Consider the following 21,730-nt stretch of genomic DNA (forward strand, 5'->3'; position numbering starts at 1 on the left):
TAAGGCCTATTTGGATAAGGAAAATCCATGCACATGTCTAGAGAGGATATAAATTTTTCTTTACTTTCATTTTCATCTGTCTTCACTCAATTTTACTGTGATTTGAATAAGATACAATATGTTTTGTGTGAACTCCTCCTAACTTACCTAGGGTTTCCAATTAGCATACCAAATTAAAAAGCTCAACCTTCCACAATTTGAAGCTCATAAAAAATGGTGTTAATGTCTATATTTTTATGTCTTCCATCATCCCTCAAAGAGAAAGTTTGATTCTTTTTTAGTTCACAGAAGATATATGTAACTGTTATGCATGTTGCAAGATTATAGGCTCAAAGAGAAGCCAAATCAAGGAGGGTTTGATGTTTTGGTGTCATGTCTTGGTATAATCAATGGGAGTTTATGTTGTATGTATTCTAAAGGTATGGTTTCAGGCTTTTATAGGCACTTGTTTGTATGGGAATGACTGAAATATGAAATATTTTGTTCTCATGCCCATATAGAGACAAGGTTTGGTCTTTGGCCTTGAGGACTTAATATGATGGTGCATGCTTGGATTTTTAAATTTTAAGAAATATCTTGATATGGAATAAAATGCAAAGATTAATGTTTATTTTAAATAAATATTGAATGGGATTGGGAAATGGTGACAAGATCCTAGATCCTAATAGGGTTTAAAGATGAGGTGTTTAGGAAAGCATCCCTAGGATACAACTAGTTATTTTGTAAAATCTTTTGTATTTGTTCAGTTTGAAGTCCCTCATATGCATCATATTATCATCCTTGGTCACAATATTATTAATATTGTGAGATGTTTTAAAGAGGTCATCCATTCCCATAACTGGATTCTCAAGAACACCCTCTATCTTAGAATATATATCAGGTGCATTCCTCTCATTAAAAAGTCTATTACCTTCATGAAAAAATAAAATGTCTCAAATAAACCATCCTTATCTATTAGAACATCATTTTTTATAAGTCATTTATTAAACAGCAAGTACCCTGTGTTTCCCTTATACAAAGCAGTTGGGATCTCTCAATAGTAGGGAACAACTTGGCATAAAAAATGGTTGGCAGCCCTCTTGGGCTTTCTTGACCATCAAGACCATAGGGCCCTTAGTCTTATTTATTTTCTTGTTGGTCAATTTTTCATCTCACAAGTTCTTAATGCAAGGATGGATGGAAACTTAGGGAAAGAGGCACACCTAACTATCCAAACACCTTGTTGAATGAGCATAAGGGAAGAAAATACAATGAGAAAAAAACAAAGGAGAGAGAAAAATAGCAATATCTTTATTGATTCATTAGATTATCCACAAACATGCCTAGCTATGAGGTCTTTCAAGTTATGGCTAGTACAAGATCCTAAATACATAAAAATGCATTCAACATGATATAACTGTGATTAGAATATCCAAAATATCACTTGCTACCCTCTATGATTCTTCTACTTGAATCACTTTTCACTTCTTGCTCCTAAACCTAAGCCTGACAGCTCAACTTCTACTTGGCAAAATGGCTTATAGAAGATCCTAGACCTTTACAATAGAGAAGTATGGCCTCATAATGGTCTACATGCATCCCATTGTATGATCCTTACATTAATTCATAACTCAAATTAAATGAAGTAAGCTCTCACTATAAACCAATCACAAGAAAACTCAATCAAAGAAGGAACTAGGCATCAAAAAATCAGTGAGTTCACTCAACACTTGAAGGAACTTAACAACCATAGGACTCAGGAAAAGAAGGAACTCAACCATCATAGGAAACTTGGTCACTATTGCAATTGGAAATTAGTGCGCTCAACCAATACTGCTACTCAACAATAATTGACACGATTCACAAAGATGATCAAGATAGCTAGGAAGCCCAGGATGCTCCTACATGATCTTTCTTCATATGTCCTACTTTAGAGTCTACTTTGGAAAGAGAGATAAGTATTAGGGAGCATAGATAAATCACAACATCATGGTATTTTCTTTTTTAGGGAAGACTTGAACATGATCTACATTTAAAAGCTTAGCAAAGAATCCATTGCTTATTTTATAGCATCGAGATAAAAAGATGACCTACAAAAGTAAGGGAGTTATTTTTGTTGTTGACAAGTAAGTTGGAAGGGGTTTTCTTTTATTAGGAAATGGGAGGGGTGGTTTTCGACAAAAGTGACTTGAACAAGTTTAGAAAGCAAAATGTTAGGTGGAAATGTTACATGAATAAATTAAAGTATTTGTGAAAAGAAGTTATTTGTTGTTATTTTTTCTTTTTTGCATGAAGCATCTTTTATTTTCCAATGATAAAATGAGGAAGATGGAGAAGCTCATAATGATTTTATGGATAAGATGATTAATGAACACAAAATGATAATAATAATAACATTTAAAATATCCATTTTTATCTTGTTGGCTCTTCTTATCTCTTCCTCATTCTCTTTGAAGCTAACAACACCCACATAGACACATCTTTGGTACAAAGAATCTACAAATAGGTGGATTTTCATCATGTTTGCTAAGTCACTCTTTGTATGAGGCAATGCCTTCCTCACTATAAATATAGATAAATAATGGCATCCTTCTTGAAATCCTGATAGGAGTGCAACTCAATTAATACTCAACCATAAGAGCATAAATCAAAATAAATATTTATATATGTTATTCTGAGTTGTTACTATTTTAATTATGTCAAAGCCATCTCCTTATTTGAAGTGGAATCTAACAATTCTTACCACATAGAAGAATGAACTACAACAAAAACATGTAGCACTATCTAATTTCACCATAAGATATGATTGCTTCACATTATCTTAAAAGAGGAATGTTGTCCACATCAAGTCTTTTTGGTGGAAATTTTTTACTTCATCTTGTTAGCTCAAATTTGAATGCATGGTCCTCTAGAAACCTCTTTAGGAATCTTCTAGTACCATCCACTTTATATCTCTCCATTTCAGATGTATGGTTATGCTTTCACTACTATCAACTCATGTCAAATCTTTTATCACATTTTCTATGCAAAAGATTACAAACCCAAGTGTTGATATATCCATTCAAGGGCAATTTTTATTGAGTTGACACATTGATGCTAAGCATTAAAATACGGAAACACCTAAACAAAGAACTAAAGCATATATATTATTGAGGGGGATATATTTTCTCCAAATTTCTCTTATATATTTACATTTTAGTTTATTGTTTTTCCATTGTCAATCCAATACTGTGATTATAAGCTTCTTGAATTTAACCAAATATTTATGTTTTTAAATTAAAACTTTAATTCCAATTTTAATGATGCAATTAGTCAGAACTTTGTTGGAGGTTTTAAAGCTATTCTAACAATCTATTTCTTAGCAACATGCCTAAAAAATTATGCATGGGAGATTACTATGTTGGAATTAACAAGTGGGAAGATTTACTTCTGAGAAGGGTAAGAGGGGTGTGAATTAGAAGTAACTAACTTTAACCTTTTCAAATCCTTTTAACTAATATCATCCACATGCATCTAATTCATCTAATAAACATGAAAGTAAAGGGCATGTATGAAAATAGATAACACACAAATTTGGTAATCTAGAAACCCTCCAAAATAAGAAGGTAAAACTAGGGTGGGGATGACACCCACAAAATATCACTATAGCAATGTGTAACTATTCAAGATTACAAGTTTGACCACTTCCAATGCTCTGCCCTGTGAAAGGCCTATCCTATTAAAGACTTTACACCCTATTAAAAGTGACCTGGTTAAAGGATTTACAAACATTCACTTGGAATACTACCTTGCTAAAGGATTTGCAATCTTGTTAAGGATCTACAATGTGGCTGCTAAACCAATATAGCTGCTAAGCCTACCTATCAACATCGGATTTCCATTCTCACAATACAATGGTTAGAATGTATAGAAGAATGTCTTGACCTGATGACTTGCAATCCTTAATTGCTAATTTAGATCCTTGTTCTACTATGTATGCTCTTATCCTTGCTTGATCTAATATGTCACTCTTCGAGGTTCTCACACTCTATTCTTGATCAACTGGATTCTACAACGCTGCTCTATTCTTTACTAAGACTTTTTACCCTTCTGCACTTTGCTATAATTCCCCCATACACTTCTTTCTCACATATCCTCTCTCTTGCATAATGGGGCTTTGTCCTCCTTTTAAATATTTCAAAGACTTAGGGTTAGGTATGAATCCATGATCAATATTAAATCTTCATTTCTCGCTCATTTCTTGCACTTTTCCTATTGGTTGCATGTCTTCTCCATTTTTCTTATTGGTTGCATGTTGATTGTATAGGTAATGCAAAAGATTTGATCTTATCTTCGAGATCCTTCAAAATTCATTCTATGTTGGCCCAAAAAACGGTTTGCATCTAAGTTTTTGAAGGCACAAACTCAGATGCTTATTCTGTGTTATTCACCACTTACCTTGAGTGTGTGTTGTAGGAATGTCTTGTCGTATTTGTTCCTTTGTTGGCTTCTTGGTAGTTGTTGTCACTTTTGTGGTAGAATCAACCTTAGCAATTATGTCCTGTGCTTACTACTCTTTAGGTTAATTTTTTGTAGCTATGGGAGGTTGTGAAGTTGGTTCTTGTGTGTTCACCATCTCCCTTGTGATTTCTACTACAACCTTTTGTAGTTCATCCACACTCACCAAAATTAGATTTGTACACAGTTGTGATTGCAATGTAGTTTGGTGAAGAATCTTCTTGAGATCCTATATAGTTAAAGGATTGATGTTCTGACTTGTGGTGTTAGGAACATCCTTAACTATTACTATTTCTATAGGCATTGTATGTGGAGGAATTGGTGGTGGTAGTTGGGTGTCTTGGACACTCTATTCATTCTGATGCTCTTCAGCTATTGCCTCTTCACCATGTGTTTTCTCCTCTATTTCTTCTTCCTTCTCTTTTTCTCCTTCTTCATCTTTCCCATTTTCTTCTTCTTCATCATTCCTTACTTCAAAAGGGTCTTCCTATCCTTCCTTCACAGTTGTCAATCCATAGATTATTTTTCACATTTGTCATAACATCTTCAATTTGATTTTGCAAAATATTGAAGGCTCTATATTTGGGTGCAAATTTGCTCCCATGTCTCTTGTTAGCCTTTTTTATTTAACCTTTTGTAAGGTCTAGCATTACATGAGCCAATGTTGACTCCCTTATTTCATTCTGCATCTTGAGATAGTAATGCTATTTATTTTCAACCAATGAGCTTAGCTCCTTAGGCATTGAGTTGTCTAGTTCAAGTGGAGTGGTCTTGAACTTAGCCATCATATTGTAGATGGACTCTACCACTATGTTTTGTTGTTCTTTTGACAATTTATTAAATTCAATGGTCTTTAGACCAATTAGATCATCATTATCTCAAATATTAAATCAAATGCTTTCCAATTTAGATGTGGTAGAATGACTTACCAGTTTGAATTGATCTTCATTAGACTTTGTTCTTTCTTTATCTGATTCAGGAGGTGCAACATACTTTCTTCTTTTCTTTTGCTCTACAGGTCCTCCTTGTTTTGTTGCCTTCTATTTCTCCTGCTCTTTTTCCGCTTGAGTTTTAGTCCTGGTGTTTGCCCTTGTAGTTGGCTTGGATGGGCTTGGCTTTGTTGCCTTCTTCTTTCCTTTTGGCTAGGCAACTGGCTATTTTTGAGCTTTCCTTTTCTTTGTCTTAGCCTTGGGTGCTTCCTATTCAGAACCTTCCTCCTCATCTGCATCATCCCCCATATCTTGGGTTAAGGTAAGTGGTCCTTGACCTTTCTCTTCTTCATCACCCTCGGCATCATCACCTTCTTCTTCTACTACTTGTATAGTGCCTTCCCAAATTTGGCTTTTAATTTCTTGACAAGTTTATCTTTCTTTTTCAAAGTGGAGGCAGTCTTTAACTCCATATCCACTTTTGATATCACCACATCATAGGTACCAAAATGTGATGCATCCTTGTCTATATCCTCTGCCAATAATACAATTATTGCTATTGATGCTTCATCTATATTTATTTCATGCCCAAGAGGTCTTAGCCATCTCACTCTTCGTATGGTAGCTTGAATGTATGTATAGTCTATATCTACAAGAAAACAAACTTCATTTACATGTCTCTCTAACACTAGAATTCTTAGCCTTTGCTTCATTAACTTCTTAAAGTCTTCAAAATAACTAGTCATTAAGGTCTCAAAATTAGCTCCTATTTGTTCTATATATTCATTAACTTGAGCTATAATAAACCTATTTGTTTTCCATGCTACTTTACCAAATGAAGGAAACTCATTTTGAACAAAAAAGAATATACATATCAAAATAGCACCAAATTTACATTGGGCTCCCTTGGTTCTCTTGATAGCTGCTAGATTCTCATTTATATGTTGTAGTTGTTGTTCTCCAAGATCATAGGTATGATCCTGCTTCACCAATCTATATCCTACAGCCACTGCAATGCAAGACACACTATTGATACTGCTAGATTGGTAGAATTTGTGTGCAATGACTTTAATAGAAAAATCAACAAGAAGGTCTTGGATCATCAATTGTCATCCCTCTCTTATTCCACTTTGCACCAGTATTCTTCTCAATTGCCTCCTTAGAATCACTCCTAAGGATCTTTGACCGATCTAGGGTTGGATACCTTGTCACTCTATGAACAATTCCTTTCGTGATTTTCACTAGGTCATCTTCCAACCATAAGCTTCCATCATCTATTCGGTTGAGTACTAGTCTAATCCATTCAATTTTGAAAATGGTGAGAAATTCTAGGGCACGCGTTAAACCCTTACTTTCAACAATCTAAAACTCTTCTTTCAACACTCCATTATCAAACAATTTTTCATAGGCTTCTCTCATTTCCATGTCACATGTGGCTCCAATCTTTCAATTATAGCATCTCCTTACATCTTGAACCATTAAAACCTTAGGGGGCGTGATGGATAGGGCTCCAACTAGGTCATTCTTATATGCAATCTTTGATACTAGATAGAAATTAGGTTGTCTGACCTCATTGGACACTAGCTAGACTTCAAAAGGTTCCTTCTCCTGAGTTTTCCTAGAGCTAGAAGCAATTTTTGTAATTCTAGGTTTTTAACACAAAGAAAGTATTAAACTGTGTAACTCGACATATATATGTAAATACCTTAAGATTGATGAAATCATGTTGTGATGCCATTGAAATCTTGTTTAAACACTGGAATCTTTGCTTTAAACTCATTCTGCACTCTTTCTCATCTTTGATCTTTGTTCGTGATGAAGAAAAATGATTGAAAATATGATAATATACCCTATTTTCATCACATTTAATGCTTAGTGTGTTTACAACTATCGACTCAACTTCTGAAGGATTCTACATTACTCAGCTTCCGTTGCCATTTCATCACTCAGCTTCCACAGGAGTATTCTTTAATCGACTTCAACTGAAACATTTTTTTTTCACTTCGCTTCCTCTACCAACTCGGCCCCTACTAATATTTTGACTCCCACTATTTTGACAATCAACTCGGCATGTACTAAATTTTACTTGGCATCTGAGGAAAACTCAGAAACACTTGTGAAATCTTGAAATTTTAAGTTTGCATCTTTGCTCATGTTGATCTCTTCTTTCCAGTACTTGCTTGTTTAGGAACTAATGTATGATCAAACTTTGTAAATCAGTCCCTCATGCCTTCTCTTTACTTAACTTGATGAAATGTGACCACTTGACCTATTAGGTGAAGTGATCCCTTCATTTGATGAGTTGCACCCATCTTTCTCCTTCCATGTCTTATTCATTTCTCCTTTGATGTGTTCAACATCTACCTTATCTTTACCTTTGTCATTCTTTGAGCTGGATGCCTTTGACTTTGTTGGGCAATTCTTGCTAATATGACAAGTCTTCAAGTAACTGAATCATGTGGTTTGGCTCAACCATCTGTTGTAGTTCCCTCTAAAATGTGTTCTTATGCAATTTTTAGGATTGTGTCCATATTCCTGACAATAATGACAGCTATACCTAGTGTTGTAGTCCCAATTGTAGTGATGACCATGGTTACCTTCCCTTGTTGCCTAATTTGGTGTCAACATAGATTTTGATCTACACTCAAAAGCTCTATGTCCATGCTTCTTGCAATTGTAGTAGTGACCTTCAAATCTTGGTGTCCCAATAGTCCTAGTCCTATAGTTATGTGCTCGATGTCCTTGCTATTTGCATTTATGACAATAACTTGCATTCTTAGGATTGTCAAGCTGATGGGCATTCTTGCTCCTACACAAATTAAAGGTATGTCCCTTTTTACCACAGAAATGACAAGTGGGTTTAGTGTTCTTACCTTTGTTACTCCTTTCTTCTACAGTCTTAGATGACTCTCCTTGTTCAGTGCCGGTGTATCCTATTCCTGAAGTATCATTAAGTACTAGCCCTTGGTGATTTCAATAGCAGCTCAAAGTACTTGATGGCCTCATTAGGTTTGTTGAAGCTTTATGTGATCTCGTTTTCTCTTTTTAGATCATTCTGTAGTTGTTCATTCTACATCTTCAATGTAGAGATCTCAATATCCTTGACATTCAATTCATGATGTGCATTCATCATCTAGCTCAGGGTCTAGCTGCATGTTTGAAATTCTTGCAAGTTCAATTGACTTTTCTTCCAGTCTATTAGCAAGGTTTATCTTGTCTTCTTCTAGCATAGCCTTGTCTTCAATGGCTCTTTTCTTTTGTTCAGTCACTCCAAAAAACATCATGGCTTGTGATTCCTGTTCAAGCTTGAGTGTTCTCATTTCTTCTACTTGCGCTCTATTCTTCTCCATCAGGTCTACTATTGCTACATCAAACTCTTTGGAATCTCCATTTGAAAATAGATTTGAGGTGTCAATCTCCTTATACTGTGTGTCATTCTCAGCGATGGCAATCTCTCTTCTTCTCTTTAAGGATTTTCTTAGTTCCTCTCTAGCTTCTTCCAAGGCATGTAAAGCAAGTTGTATATCAATTGCATGATTCTCTATGATCTTCTCAAGTTTGTAGACTTCCATTTCCTGATCCTTTCTCCAAGCTGTAAGGCTCCTTCTTGGGAGAGCTTGGCTCTGATACCAATTGTTGGAATTAACAAGTGGGAAGATTTACTTCTGAGAGGGGGGGTTAATCAGAAGTAACTAACTTTAACCTTTTCAAATCCTTTTAACTAATATCATTGACATGCATCTAATTTATCTAATAAACATGAAAGTAAAAGACATGCATGAAAATAGATAACACACAAATTTGGTAACCTAGAAACCCTCCAAAATGAGAAGGTAAAACTGGGGCGGGGATGACACCCACAAAATATCATTGTAACAATGTGTAACTATTCAAGGTTATAAGTTTGACCACTTCCAATGGTCTGTCCTATGAAAGGCTTGTCCTATTAAAGACTTTACACCCTATTAAAAGTGACCTGGTTAAAGGATTCACAAACATTCACTTGGAATGCTACCCTGCTAAAGGATTTACAATCCTAATAAGGATCTACAATGTGGCTACTGAACCAATATATCTACTAAACCAACTTATCAACATAGGATTTCCATTCTCACAATACAATGGTTAGAAAGTATAGAAGAATGTCTTGACCTGATGACTTGCAATCCTCAATTGTTGATTCCAGATCCTTGTTCTGCTCTGTATGCTCTGATCCTTGCTTGATCTGATATGTCACTCTTCGAGGTTTTGATACTTTGTTCTTGATCAATTGGGTTCTGCAAGGATGCTCTATTGTTCACTAAATCTTTTTACACTTCTACACTTTGCTATAATTAACCCATACACTTCTTTCTTGCATATCCTCTCTCTTAAATAATGGGGCTTTGTCCGCCTTTTAAAGATTTCAAAGACTTAGGGTTAGGTATGAATCTACAATCAAAATTAAATCTTCATTTTTCGCTCATTTCTTGCACCTTTCCTATTGGTTGCATACTAACTGTATAGGTAATGCAAAAGATTCAATCTTATCTTCAAGATTCATCCTATGTCGGCTCCAAAAATGGTTTACATCTAAGTTTGTGAAGGTACAAACTCATATGTTGATTATGTGTTATTTGGCACTTACTAGTTCTTGATGCTCAACACATATAGGAAAACTAGCTCACTCGGCTCCTATAGTAATTTTTTTTTGCTTGGCATCTATACTTTGCTTGGCACTTGAACTTTTCTCGGCACCTAAAGATTGCTTGACACCTAAAGTTCACTCGGCACCTATTGAATTCTCTAGCTCAGCATACACTGTAGCTCAGCTTCTATATTATACTCGGCATCATCTTGAAAATTTGGTTAAGTGTGTTGACACTCAAATGTCAAAACCAATATAAGACTAACATACTAGACATATTTAGGAGAGTGAACAATGAAAGTTTGTGCTAATGTTGAAAAAGGAGAACGACAGTGATCATTGTTGTAATGTGTAATTTTTAATTTCTTTTTTATATTGGTTTTATTCATTAACTTTTGTCATTCATCTTTTTGATACATAAAAATAGTAAAAATTACTTCACAACAATAGGATCCAATGTTAATTTTTGGTCTAATTTGAGATAAAGAGTTGCACATAATTAATTTATTGGATAGTTTGCATATGTGTGATTGGTTCAATAATCTTTGATACCTGCTTATTTTGTAATTACATCTAAAACAATGATGTTTATAAAATGAACCTTGAAGATCTATTATATTCAAAAAGAAGGTTTATGATTTCCTAGAAAATAGATGAACAACTATTAAATATATGTATGTCATTGTGATGTAAAACTAATGCATACGAGTATAAAATACTTTGCAACAATATGATTGAAATGCAACTCTAAGTATTTTATATTCATTTTAGGTACAAAGAAGATGCAACAAGATGAAACATGGCATTAATCTTCTTGAACCCCACTTGGAGAGGTACGATCATGCAAACCAAAGTATAAATGACAATGTTATAAATTGTGTTCAATTACATACCTAAATGTGCATAAATGTTCATTATTGATGATATGATCATATAAAATAATTTTAGGTAAATGTTAGACTAACTTACTAGATTAATAGGGATCTATTCAAATGGATGACCAATTCTAATGTCACGAAATAGTATTATCTGTGGTAGTATTTGACGAGTCTCCTTATCATAGAATGAGGCAATTTAAGGTCTTATTAGATACTAAACTTATCAAAATTCATTTATAGAAAGTATTGAAATGAGTGTAGATAGATGAATCAAAATGTTGTATGAGTATGATCTCTCTTTGTTGTTGTCATTTTGATCTCTCTTTGTTGTTGTCATTTTTGATACTTAAAGTGGAGCAATTTGTTTTTAATTAACCTTCTATATCTCATATCTGTTATACACTTAGATGCAATTGCTAATTTTAGTAAGTTTTGAAATTATGCTCTACGTTTGAAGATCATCAATTAGTCACATATAATATATTTTTCTCTTCAAAAATCTAATCTTACTGCTCATTCTCAATTGTAATATTTAAAAATATAGAAAAAATATAATTTATAAATTACATATGCATCGTATAAGAATTTACAATTGAATCGGCTCCTAAATTAATAGGTCATTAAGCAACAAATACTATTAATATATAAAATCAACTGATAATTTTTATATTTTTTAACATATTCATAATATTCTCTTTCTTTCCTTCCATTCACGCTGTTTCGAGCGTTACAATGTAATTTCGAATGGGGTGTGGGGTGGGCTGGGCTGGGCTGGAGTGGACGGGCGGGATGTGAATGGTTTTTCATTCGAACGGACTGCGGACTGGAAGGGAACGGGAAAGGTTTTTCATTCTAACGAGTTCTTCATTGCTTATTAAATGTGTCATGGATGCAACTTTCCTATACAATTTCTTCATTTCATTCCAACGAGTTCGTAATTTATTTACTGTCTCATATACAATTTCTTTATTTGAGGCAATGGAAAACTCTACGAGAATGGCTGAAAGGGAACTGAACAATTCTCCCTCACTTCCAGATCATCACGAAGAAGAATATGATCCCTTCACAGAAGAGGAGATTCCGCGAAATTACAAGTGCTCTGAGTGTGACAAATGGTTTTTTGTGGAATGTGCAGCTTTTGTAGGCCTAATAGCAGGACTGATATCAAGCCTTATAGCTGGGCCTCTGAAGAAACATACTATCTGGGGATTAGATACATGGAAGTGGTTTTTGATGGTTCTGGTTGTTTTCTGTGGGAGATTGGTCTCCCAGTGGATAATTCAAGTAGCAGTTTTCGTAATTGAGAGGAATTTTATTTTAAGGAAGAGGGTCCTATATTTTGTCTATGGAGTGAGATGTAGTGCTAAAAATTGCCTCTGGTTTGGCTTAATTTTGTTGGCTTGGCATCTTATGTTTCATAAACAGGTACTCTTCTGTTCGGATTGTATTTTCATACTTGTTATTGTTAATGGAGATGTATTTGCATTATGGCTATTGTAGTTGGAGTTGGAATTGGAATTTTTATTTATCCTCATTTATATTCGTAATCTCTTTTCCATTCTAATATTTTGGTGTGTTTGAGTTATCAACTTATCAGGTGGAGCGAGCTACCGGGAATAACAAGCTGTTGGATTCAATTGAGAAGCTCCTGTTTTGTTTTCTGTTCTCTGCAATTTTATGGCTATTGAAGACACTTTTGGTGAAGGTTTTAGCTTTGAATTTTCATGTGAAAACATATTTTGACAGAATTCAGGAGTCCATATTCAATCAATATGTACTTGAAATTATATCTCCGCCCCCAGTGATGAAAATCCATCAATCCCCTGCCCTACCAGATGAAATTTCTACGAAGAGTGCAGAACACATAGAAATTCAAATAGATCCTCCTGATAATAGAAATAATGATAGGGCAGACCATGAAGTGGCAGCGGTTTCCAGTATGATAAATATTGAACAACTCCAGAAGCTGAACCAGAGGAATGTATCTGCTTGGAATATGAAGAGATTGATCCATATGATTAGTTATTCAGGAATTGCTTGTATAGCTAAAACAATTGACAGGTCCGTCTATTCCCACAAACATGATGCAAAGATTGATAGTGAACGTCAAGCCGCAATTACGGCGAAGAGGATATTTGAAAATGTTGCAAAGTGTGGAACAGAGTAAGCATCCTTTTTTGAAGTAATACCTTCACCCCACATATGCTTTGTCATAGCTATGTTTTTTTTTATTCTCCTAAAAATTAGAAATCTAACATTTAATGAACCATAGATATGCTATTGCCTTTTTAACTGGCATCCTCACACAAATAACATGTCTCTTATTGGCATCCTTGCTCCTATATTGCTAAGCATTATATGCAGCAGTTTATATTGTATAATCATTCTGGTGCTAAGGCCATTGTTCTCAAACAACTAACTCTTCCGAAAACATCAAGGAAAAAGCATGGTAGGTATTAATAGGACCAAACAATATCAGGAAAATCCACAGCTCATGGTTTATTTACTTCCAAGAAAATGAATATGTTTGAGAATTTTTAAACCTAGTTAATTGGAATCCCTTATTCCGCAGGTATATTGAGGAAGATGACCTACTAAAGTTAATGAGTAAAAAAGAGGTGAGCAGAATCTTTCCTCAATTTATGGGAGCCTCGGACACAGGAAGGATCAGTGAATCATCTCTCACAAACTGGGTGGTATGTTATTTAAAAGTAGTTCCATATAGCTTGTAAATGTCACTCCCAACGTATAGCTAGATGTAGTTTTACTTGGCATGTTGGGCTCATTTAATGTTCTTTTGACTCGATCTTGTTGTTTTATTATGACAAAAACAACACATAAAAAATTCAACAAGGCAATACTGATTACCTAGTTCTAACAGCTCTTTCTTGGGACATACTGTCTAATTTATCTTTTTGGTGGCAGATGAATGTTTTTGAAGAAAGGAAATTACTTTCTCGGTCTCTAAACGACTCCAAAACTGCAGTTAAACAGCTACACAAACTCATCAATGCAGTTGTGATTATAACCATACTAATGTTTTCTTTGGGTCTTCTGGGCATTGCCAGCACCCATGCTATTACTATTATAATATCTCACCTGCTGCTTGTGGCTTTCATGTTCGGAAATACGTGCAAAACAATTTTTGAAGCCATTGTGTTCGTATTTGTCACCCATCCATTTGATGTGGGCGATCGTTGTGTTGTTGATGGAGTTCAGGTAGAAGTCACTTTTCACTACTTTGACAAATGACTAAAATGAGTGAATGGGTAATAATTATACATCTAGCTAAAGCAGAAAAGATGAGTGCTGAAGATTGAACAATGGATTAGAAAAGTAACAAATGTTACACACAACATATTGAATAAAACCATATAACTAACCGGTTTTTGAATTGTACAGATGGTTGTAGAAGAAATGAACATCCTCACAACAATGTTTCTATGTGCTGATAACGAGAAAGTGTACTACCCCAACTCTATATTATCTACAAAACCAATCAGTAACTATCATAGGAGTCCAGATATGGGAGAGAGCGTTGACTTTTATGTGGATGCTGCTACTACTGCGGAAAAAATTGCTGCACTTAAGGAGAGAATACGCAGGTATTTATATTTGTGATTGTGTGGTTTCTTTACCAATGGCAATAATACAAGCCACAGTTACACATATATTTGCAAATAGCCTTACATATGAAATATTTGATTGGGATAAGCATGCAAAGTTTCTAAAAAATTATGCTTAATATCTGGCCTAGGTCAGTAAGGTTAGGTTAGGTTATCTTACTTCTGAAATAGCTATTGGATGTTTGAATCTTCAAGTGTCGTGTTTATTATGCAGCTATATTGAAAATAAGCCTCAGCACTGGCACCCGGAGCATAGTTTATTTGTGAAGGAGATTGAGAAAACTAGTATGAGAATGGGCCTTTACCTCAGACATACAATGAATTATCAGAACATTTGTGAGAAGTCAAGTAGACGATCCGATCTGTTATTGAAAATGAAGGATATTTTTGAGAAACTTGAAATTGAATATCACCTATTGCCTCAAGAAGCACCAGTTAAGTTTTTCGGGTCTACTGCAAAATCAGATCCTTGTGCGTTTCCAATGAGTTGGGGTAATTTGCAAAAGAAATTGCATTTCTAGGTTCCATGTAAATTCTCTTTCTAGTTTGGATCCTCTTGGGCCTCTGGCCTCTGGCCTCTGGAAGAGGTAAATAAACAAGAGCAATTTTTGTTGGGAATGTTTCCTTTTTATTTGAAGGACTCTTTCTGGACCTATTTTGGAATCTGTATTAAGAATTATAATTACAAGTTTTTTTTAATTTTATTTTGCAGGGAGCAAAGGTACAATACTTTATGTGCAAGGTTCATGTTTCTGCAAATCGGCTTTTCTTTGACAGAAAATAATATGAGGTACAAAGTATAGGTACCTAGAAACATGCTAGTTATCTACTAATATCATGGTTTCTTTGAATTTAATATGTTTATAAAAAAATTTATGATATGGCAATGAGCTAGTGAGGATAAATTTACAAGAAATTTGTCTCAATCTTTAGCTTTTTTGGCCGAAAAGCCAAGGTGAGGTCTATGTATGCCATGAAAGAAGAATGGGTATGTATTGCACAGGAAGGAGCTCCCCTTGCAAGATCTGTAGCTTACAAAGTTTGCTGGGAAAAGGGATCGTATGGTGCAGATATTCCTGCAGCATTTGGAGTAGATATGTTTATTTTTCTACCCTCTAATCTACCTCTTGCCATAGTTGCCAGAAACGTGACGGGGAAGCCCCATTGCAACGTGCGAAATAGGTTTCCCATCACACAACGGCCGTTCCGTTTCTTTTTGGTAATAATGTTATAAATTTAAAAACCAATAATAGATTTTATAGGGTGCATAGTGAATGTAACAGGCATAGTAGTTTTAGTTTTGTTAAACTAGTTTTAGTGGTTTTAGTTTTAGTATTGTTTTAGTTTGTAAATGAAGTAACAGTTTCAGTCTTGTTAACGAAGTGATAGTTTTAATTTTGTTAATATTTGGAAACATAGAGTGTTATTAATCGAGAGAATTACTTTAGTACCAGTCAACTATTAATTATTTTGTGCAATTGAATTAGGAATTTATTAAATACAATTTAACATGGAGTCAAGAATTTATTTCTAAGAAATAAATTAGTTTGATTATATATATATATATATATATATATATATATATATAAATACATTTCTTTTACACAACCTTTGAAATTTTTGTTTCTCGTCACGTCCACGTTGCGTTTCTCGTTTCTCATTTCTGGTAACATAGCAGCTCTTGTAGATTATCTTCAAGATGTTTTTGCCATCTGAGCATTCCATGATTTTCATTCTAGTTGGAGAGAATATTTTCATTTTTATTCATATGCAGAGTATTCATTTACATTCTTAATTCGTTTACATTCTAATATTCTAATGAAAGTCATTCTATCAATTTTGACCAACTTTGTTCTGACGACCATTAAAGTTACCTCTATAAAAATTTTGAGATAAATATTCTAATATATTATTGATTTAAGGACTGGTTCTTTTACTATTGTGGAATCTACGCTAAGAATTATAATGACGATTTTTTGGATTGTGCTTTCCAGGCAACAAAGCTGTGTTGCTTTGTACACGAAGTATGTCGTTCTCGGAATTGCCTTCTCTTGCTCGAACATTAAATATCTGGGGTATGAAATGCAGATAGAAACATAATACAATATATTCTTGTAGTATGGTTTTCAATATTGTTTTCAGTAGTGCTCTATATTCAAAACTAAATTACGGAAAGTATTCACATCTTTGGAATACTGTGACATACGACTCTTCAGAAAGAGTGCAACAAACTCTCCTTGCTGCTCACCCCTATGACTTGGAGTCATACCAACATGTTGACAGTTATTTTGGAGAACAGTAACATTTGTAGGTTGTGTCTACCAATTTCTATATACTCATCATTACAGAAACTCAATATTTTATTTCTTCTTAACCAAATAGGCAAATACTTATGTGGATCGGGACAACTATAACTTGCCCTCTTGACTACTACATTTGAATTAGTTAAATCTTTGAACAATAGTGTTGTATTTATAATATAAGTATGGGGTTTTTTACAGTGCATTGAGGAAAGATCTTTTTGTCATGTTTACAAAAGCGACCAAGGCTTGCAGCTTTCTAATATATAAAATGCCTGAATCACCAATATGGCAAACAGGATTTGATGACTTGTAGTTGTCGTCTAGTTTTTTAAATACATTACTTATCAACTAAAACTGGTCTCTTTGAATTTGATATATTTATAAGCATTTGAAAAATATAAGTGATACTGATGAGTCGTGTTATATGAGACTGAGCTAATGAGAATGACTTTTGCAGGAACTGTCACTCAATCTTCAGTATATTCAGCTTTAAAAACAAGGTGAGGCCTATGTATACCACAAGACATTAATCGGCAACAAATGTGGGGAGACAAAAAGACACTGTGGAAAGCTCATGGAGCTTAACGTTAAAGATTCCAACAATAGAACAAGACTGGATAAATTGAGAAAGGACAACGTCAGAGCACGTCATTACTGAAATGACAATATTCATTTGAGTTTTCACTACTATACAAATACCGGCACTTGTAATCAGTGTTGTTTTCTATTCAACCTGATAAATCTCAGGAGCACTTATAGGACACAATCAAAACTCTAGTTTGACATCCAATAAAAAAAATCATATCATGTTAATGAACACTATGGTAGTGACATTGTCATAGGGTAGTGTGATTGTTTAATAATTGTCATAAATTTTTGATTATATAATAAAGTGGTTAAATTATGTTCATCTATTTTCTAATTTCATAGTATGATAGTCCAAATTAGGGTGGTATTACACTGACAATTGGAAGATAGTTTAAGGAAGTTATCAATTAAACATTAGCAATACATTAATTGTAGATTAACATTAAAATAAAAATAGATAAATAGTTTTAAAAGAAATTAAATGTAAAATAATGATGAAATTTAGCAACACATGAAAAAATCTATAAGAACTAGAACTATCCATCCAATAGTTAATTGAACACATTCCTATTAACAGTGAGGAACTTAAGAAGTTCTTTATAATTTTCTTCTTCATCAATATAGTATCCTATCACCTTATTTTAGATCAAATACAAAAATATTGTGTTGGTGTATTGTTAACAGTATATAGTTATGGTTATATTATGATACTAGCCTCTTCTCAGAATATAATCTGATAATTAAATTATTTATTGTATAATTCTTCTTTCTAAAATTATTTTCAATATAAATGAATGTCTGCGCTGAAAGCAAGGTCTCTTATACATTGAACTTATAAATAATGACATAATATGATATTATGATTCTCTCACTGTTATCATTGATAAATGTTCATATTTCAAATGAAACCTTCATTTATGACCTTACATAAAAGACAATTAGTTAGAACAGAATCATAAACAACTGAATTTTTAATCAGCTTTTCTCTGTGATTCATGAAGCTTCAGCATTTGGATATTGGACAACAGGAAAATTCAACAGAATTGAAAAATACGAGTCTAACATACCAAGTCAATTTTAATTTATATTTTGGTCATACATTTAAAAGTTCAAACATATTGTTAAACAAGCCAGGCCTTAGGTCAAATGATTTAAATTCTGTCGGTTGCCAGCAACAATTTCAAGTGTCGTTTGTTTCATTTCAGATACAAAAACATGTGCCAAGTTCGAATCACTATCTGTTTTGTCAGAGAAAAAGATATCATATATCCCAAATTGAAATTCATAATCCATTATTTCTTTATTTTTATTTTATTTTGATCTTACATTGTGAACCTGGAAATATTTTGCAATTAAAAATTTTGAGTGACTAATGCAGCCTACCTATAGCTGCAAGGTTGAACATCCTTGCAGCATGTTCGAAACTATTTAGAAGCAGCAGCTCCTTAGTGAGGGAGATTATTTTGTTAGAACTTAAAAGGCATGTTCCCTTCAACATAATTTCAGGCACAACTGTGTCACACGCTTTTGGTATTGTAGCTTTGCTTAAGGGAGCATATCCTCATTGGAGCCCTGTAGCCATAAGTCAGATGAGTATGTGTATAAAGACAATGTTGCGCATAAACAAAGAAATCATGTTCATCCTTCAATAAGCATAATGCCAATAGACAGGACATGGAGAAGTTCATGAAATCCATGCACGTGCAAATTTGTAAATTAATTTTTTCCTGGACTTGTTTTGCCTCTTTACATCTAATTTTTCTTGTACAATGGATTTTATAGCTTTCAGATTGGACTAGCATGGGGAGCCAATTAAGAAATAACCGAACAAAACAAGAGGTCTATTTGACGTTGTTGCAGGTCATATAATCCAAATATGGTTCAAGTCGCGAACTAGCTTTTTCTACATCAGAATAGAACCATAACTCTTTCTGTAGCTTGGTTAACAATTTACTTATCTAAACATTATGAGTAATAGAATTCTTTTATCCATGACACAAAGAATCATATAAAACCTGAAGCTAAAAGAACCTCTTTTTGTGAGAATTATAATTAATGGATTCCCTTTGAAGAGTTGTGGTGGAACTGAAGTCCAGCAAGATTTATTTCCAAGAATTGAGAAGAAATCAAAGAAATCATTTTATCTGAATTGAATTCAGAGAGGATTTCTATATTAGAAACATATGCAATCAAAATTCTAAAAGAACAAATTAATGAAATTTTTATATTTTCAAAATTTTGATTTTTTTAATAACTTCAATTTCATCTTATAGTCCGTAAAAAAAAATTAAATTCATGGAATCTAAGTTTACTTCCACTGTCTAGGAGAGCTTCAATGCTTAATTTCATTACCTCACATTCATACTAAATAGAAGTGTTTCCTTGTTTTGATAATGGATTTGATAAACATGCTCTACTATAAAAATAACAATTTATATTTTTCAAAGCATTTACAAACATCAAATGAAAGAATATTAATTATGTTGACAAGGATGAGCAGCCTAAGGGACCAAGGAACACAACTATTAACGCATTTTTAAATTCCTTTTGATGTCAACTCTTATATTGTGAATATTGATCAAGGAATTTGTGTTTCATGAAGCCTTGCCACCTTAAATAATTCATTCAAACTGCCCACCTTCACAATGATTTTAGGCTAAAAAGATTCAAATATCCACATACTCTTAGTATTAAGAGGAAGTAACATTTTGTTTCAATTACATCTTATATTTTGTTTAAATCTTTGTAACTTGAGACATTTTTTTCTCTTCATTATTGTTAAGGCAGACATGCAAACTAATGTCCAACTTATTCATCTACTGCTTGTTATGTTTCTTCCAAGTCTTTTTCTTTGGTTTAGTTCCCACTCAAGAAGCAATTTGGGCCAAAAGGCTCATCTATGTTCTCAGCCCTCTTTCACCAGCATAGCAAATGAATTATTATTGATGCTCCATTCCCATCTTAGCCAAAAGAATCTCATATGATTTCAATTTTTTAATTCAACATAGGTGATGATTAAATGTTTTTGGATTGTTTCTACTTGCCTACACTTACAACTTCATATTTTACTCTTTGAAACCTCACAACCTTATAGGAATATTGACACAAGCAACCAACCAAAAAGAGCTAAGTTGATTTTATATTCCATAACTCAACTTTCTCCACATATTTTGAAGTACAAATAAATCTCTCTAGCCACTTTGCATTTTTTATTCTTACGTATTTGTATTTTTTCACTATCTCAAGCAAGCTTACATCAAAAATAAAATTAGTTTGTTGCTTCCTTTTTAAAGAAAAAATCATGAATATATTCTCGTGTTAATGTTTACTTGCATTCCAACCTCTTAGTGAAATAAATCTAAATTATTTTGATTGTGTCTTCATATAAAGAAACTTCACCACTTCACCGTTCAACCAAGTCTCTACTTGATGCAGAGTGCACTACAAAAATAATGGTTAGGGCCTCTACCCAAGTTTCTTCCAAAACAAATCACCTACAAATCCTTTCACTATACTCATCCACTTCCTTGGAACATTGGGCAAGTCCTCATGTGTTCAAGATACATCTCACAACCTTCCTAACTCTCTTGAGAATTGATCAAATTGGATTGATTTCATACTTTGGGGAAAGGTTCCTTGAATTAGGTCCATTATGGAAAATCTACCCAACACTTATCAACCCTTCAATCTAATGTTTTGGATATTCTACGTAGAATAGAACAACAATGATTCAAACCTTGGTTGGGTTCCTCAATAGCCACAAAGTATCTATCACCAAAGAGGCTAGTGGACAAACCTAAATCAATTAGGTTGACCAAAAAGGTTTTTAGACAAAAAATTAGATATTATCCACATAACCTAGGGAACTAAGTGACTTTTCAAATACCCATTCAATCCTTCCAACATGCTATAAAGGATCAAATTCCTAAATCTTCAATAAACCATTATTCACTCTATAGCCACCCAGGCATAATAGGGCTAACTAGACCAATTTTGTGAAGAAACTACCTAATGTAAGGGTACCTTGGTCAAACCAAAACTTCAAGCATCTTTCCTCATAGATAAGAACATCATTTCTAATATTGGATTGGAACCCCACAAATAGATCTATCTCTGTTATACATTTTTCACCCAATTTTTACCCGAGCATATTGAGATGTTGGGTCTAGGACTGAGCACTAAAAATAGAAAACCATCTTGAACAGGACCAAGTCTTTGGAAACTAAGAGAAGCATGGCCATACTTTATTTTCACCAATGGTAATTGAAATCTTCAATGGAAAGTCAAGATAGGATCATTTTTG

General features: G+C 33.7%; 2 protein-coding genes across 2 annotated transcripts in view; both read left to right on the plus strand.

Annotated features, from left to right (window-relative positions):
* The window catches only part of LOC149528146 (mechanosensitive ion channel protein 5-like), a 45,622-nt gene extending 33,834 nt beyond the window's left edge, over window positions 1-11,788 (plus strand). Inside the window, exon 13 of the mRNA XM_089808018.1 lies at window positions 11,636-11,788. Coding sequence (XP_089664144.1) covers window positions 11,636-11,788 — 153 coding nt within the window. The remainder of the gene's footprint in view (window positions 1-11,635) is intronic.
* Window positions 11,789-11,906: 118 nt separating this feature from the next.
* Window positions 11,907-19,079, plus strand: LOC149528147 (mechanosensitive ion channel protein 10-like). Its single transcript, XM_089808019.1, has 12 exons — window positions 11,907-12,335; window positions 12,508-13,073; window positions 13,483-13,606; window positions 13,836-14,129; window positions 14,313-14,515; window positions 14,751-14,984; window positions 15,058-15,123; window positions 15,249-15,326; window positions 15,470-15,744; window positions 16,531-16,611; window positions 17,297-17,339; window positions 18,806-19,079. The coding sequence occupies exons 1-12, from the start codon at window positions 11,907-11,909 to the stop codon at window positions 19,077-19,079; spliced, it is 2,667 nt and encodes an 888-aa protein (XP_089664145.1).
* Window positions 19,080-21,730: the final 2,651 nt, after the last annotated feature.

The sequence above is a fragment of the Cupressus sempervirens genome, chromosome 11 (genome assembly GCF_028749045.1).
Source record: "Cupressus sempervirens isolate cs-2001-9-10 chromosome 11, ASM2874904v1, whole genome shotgun sequence".
NCBI lineage: Eukaryota > Viridiplantae > Streptophyta > Pinopsida > Cupressales > Cupressaceae > Cupressus > Cupressus sempervirens.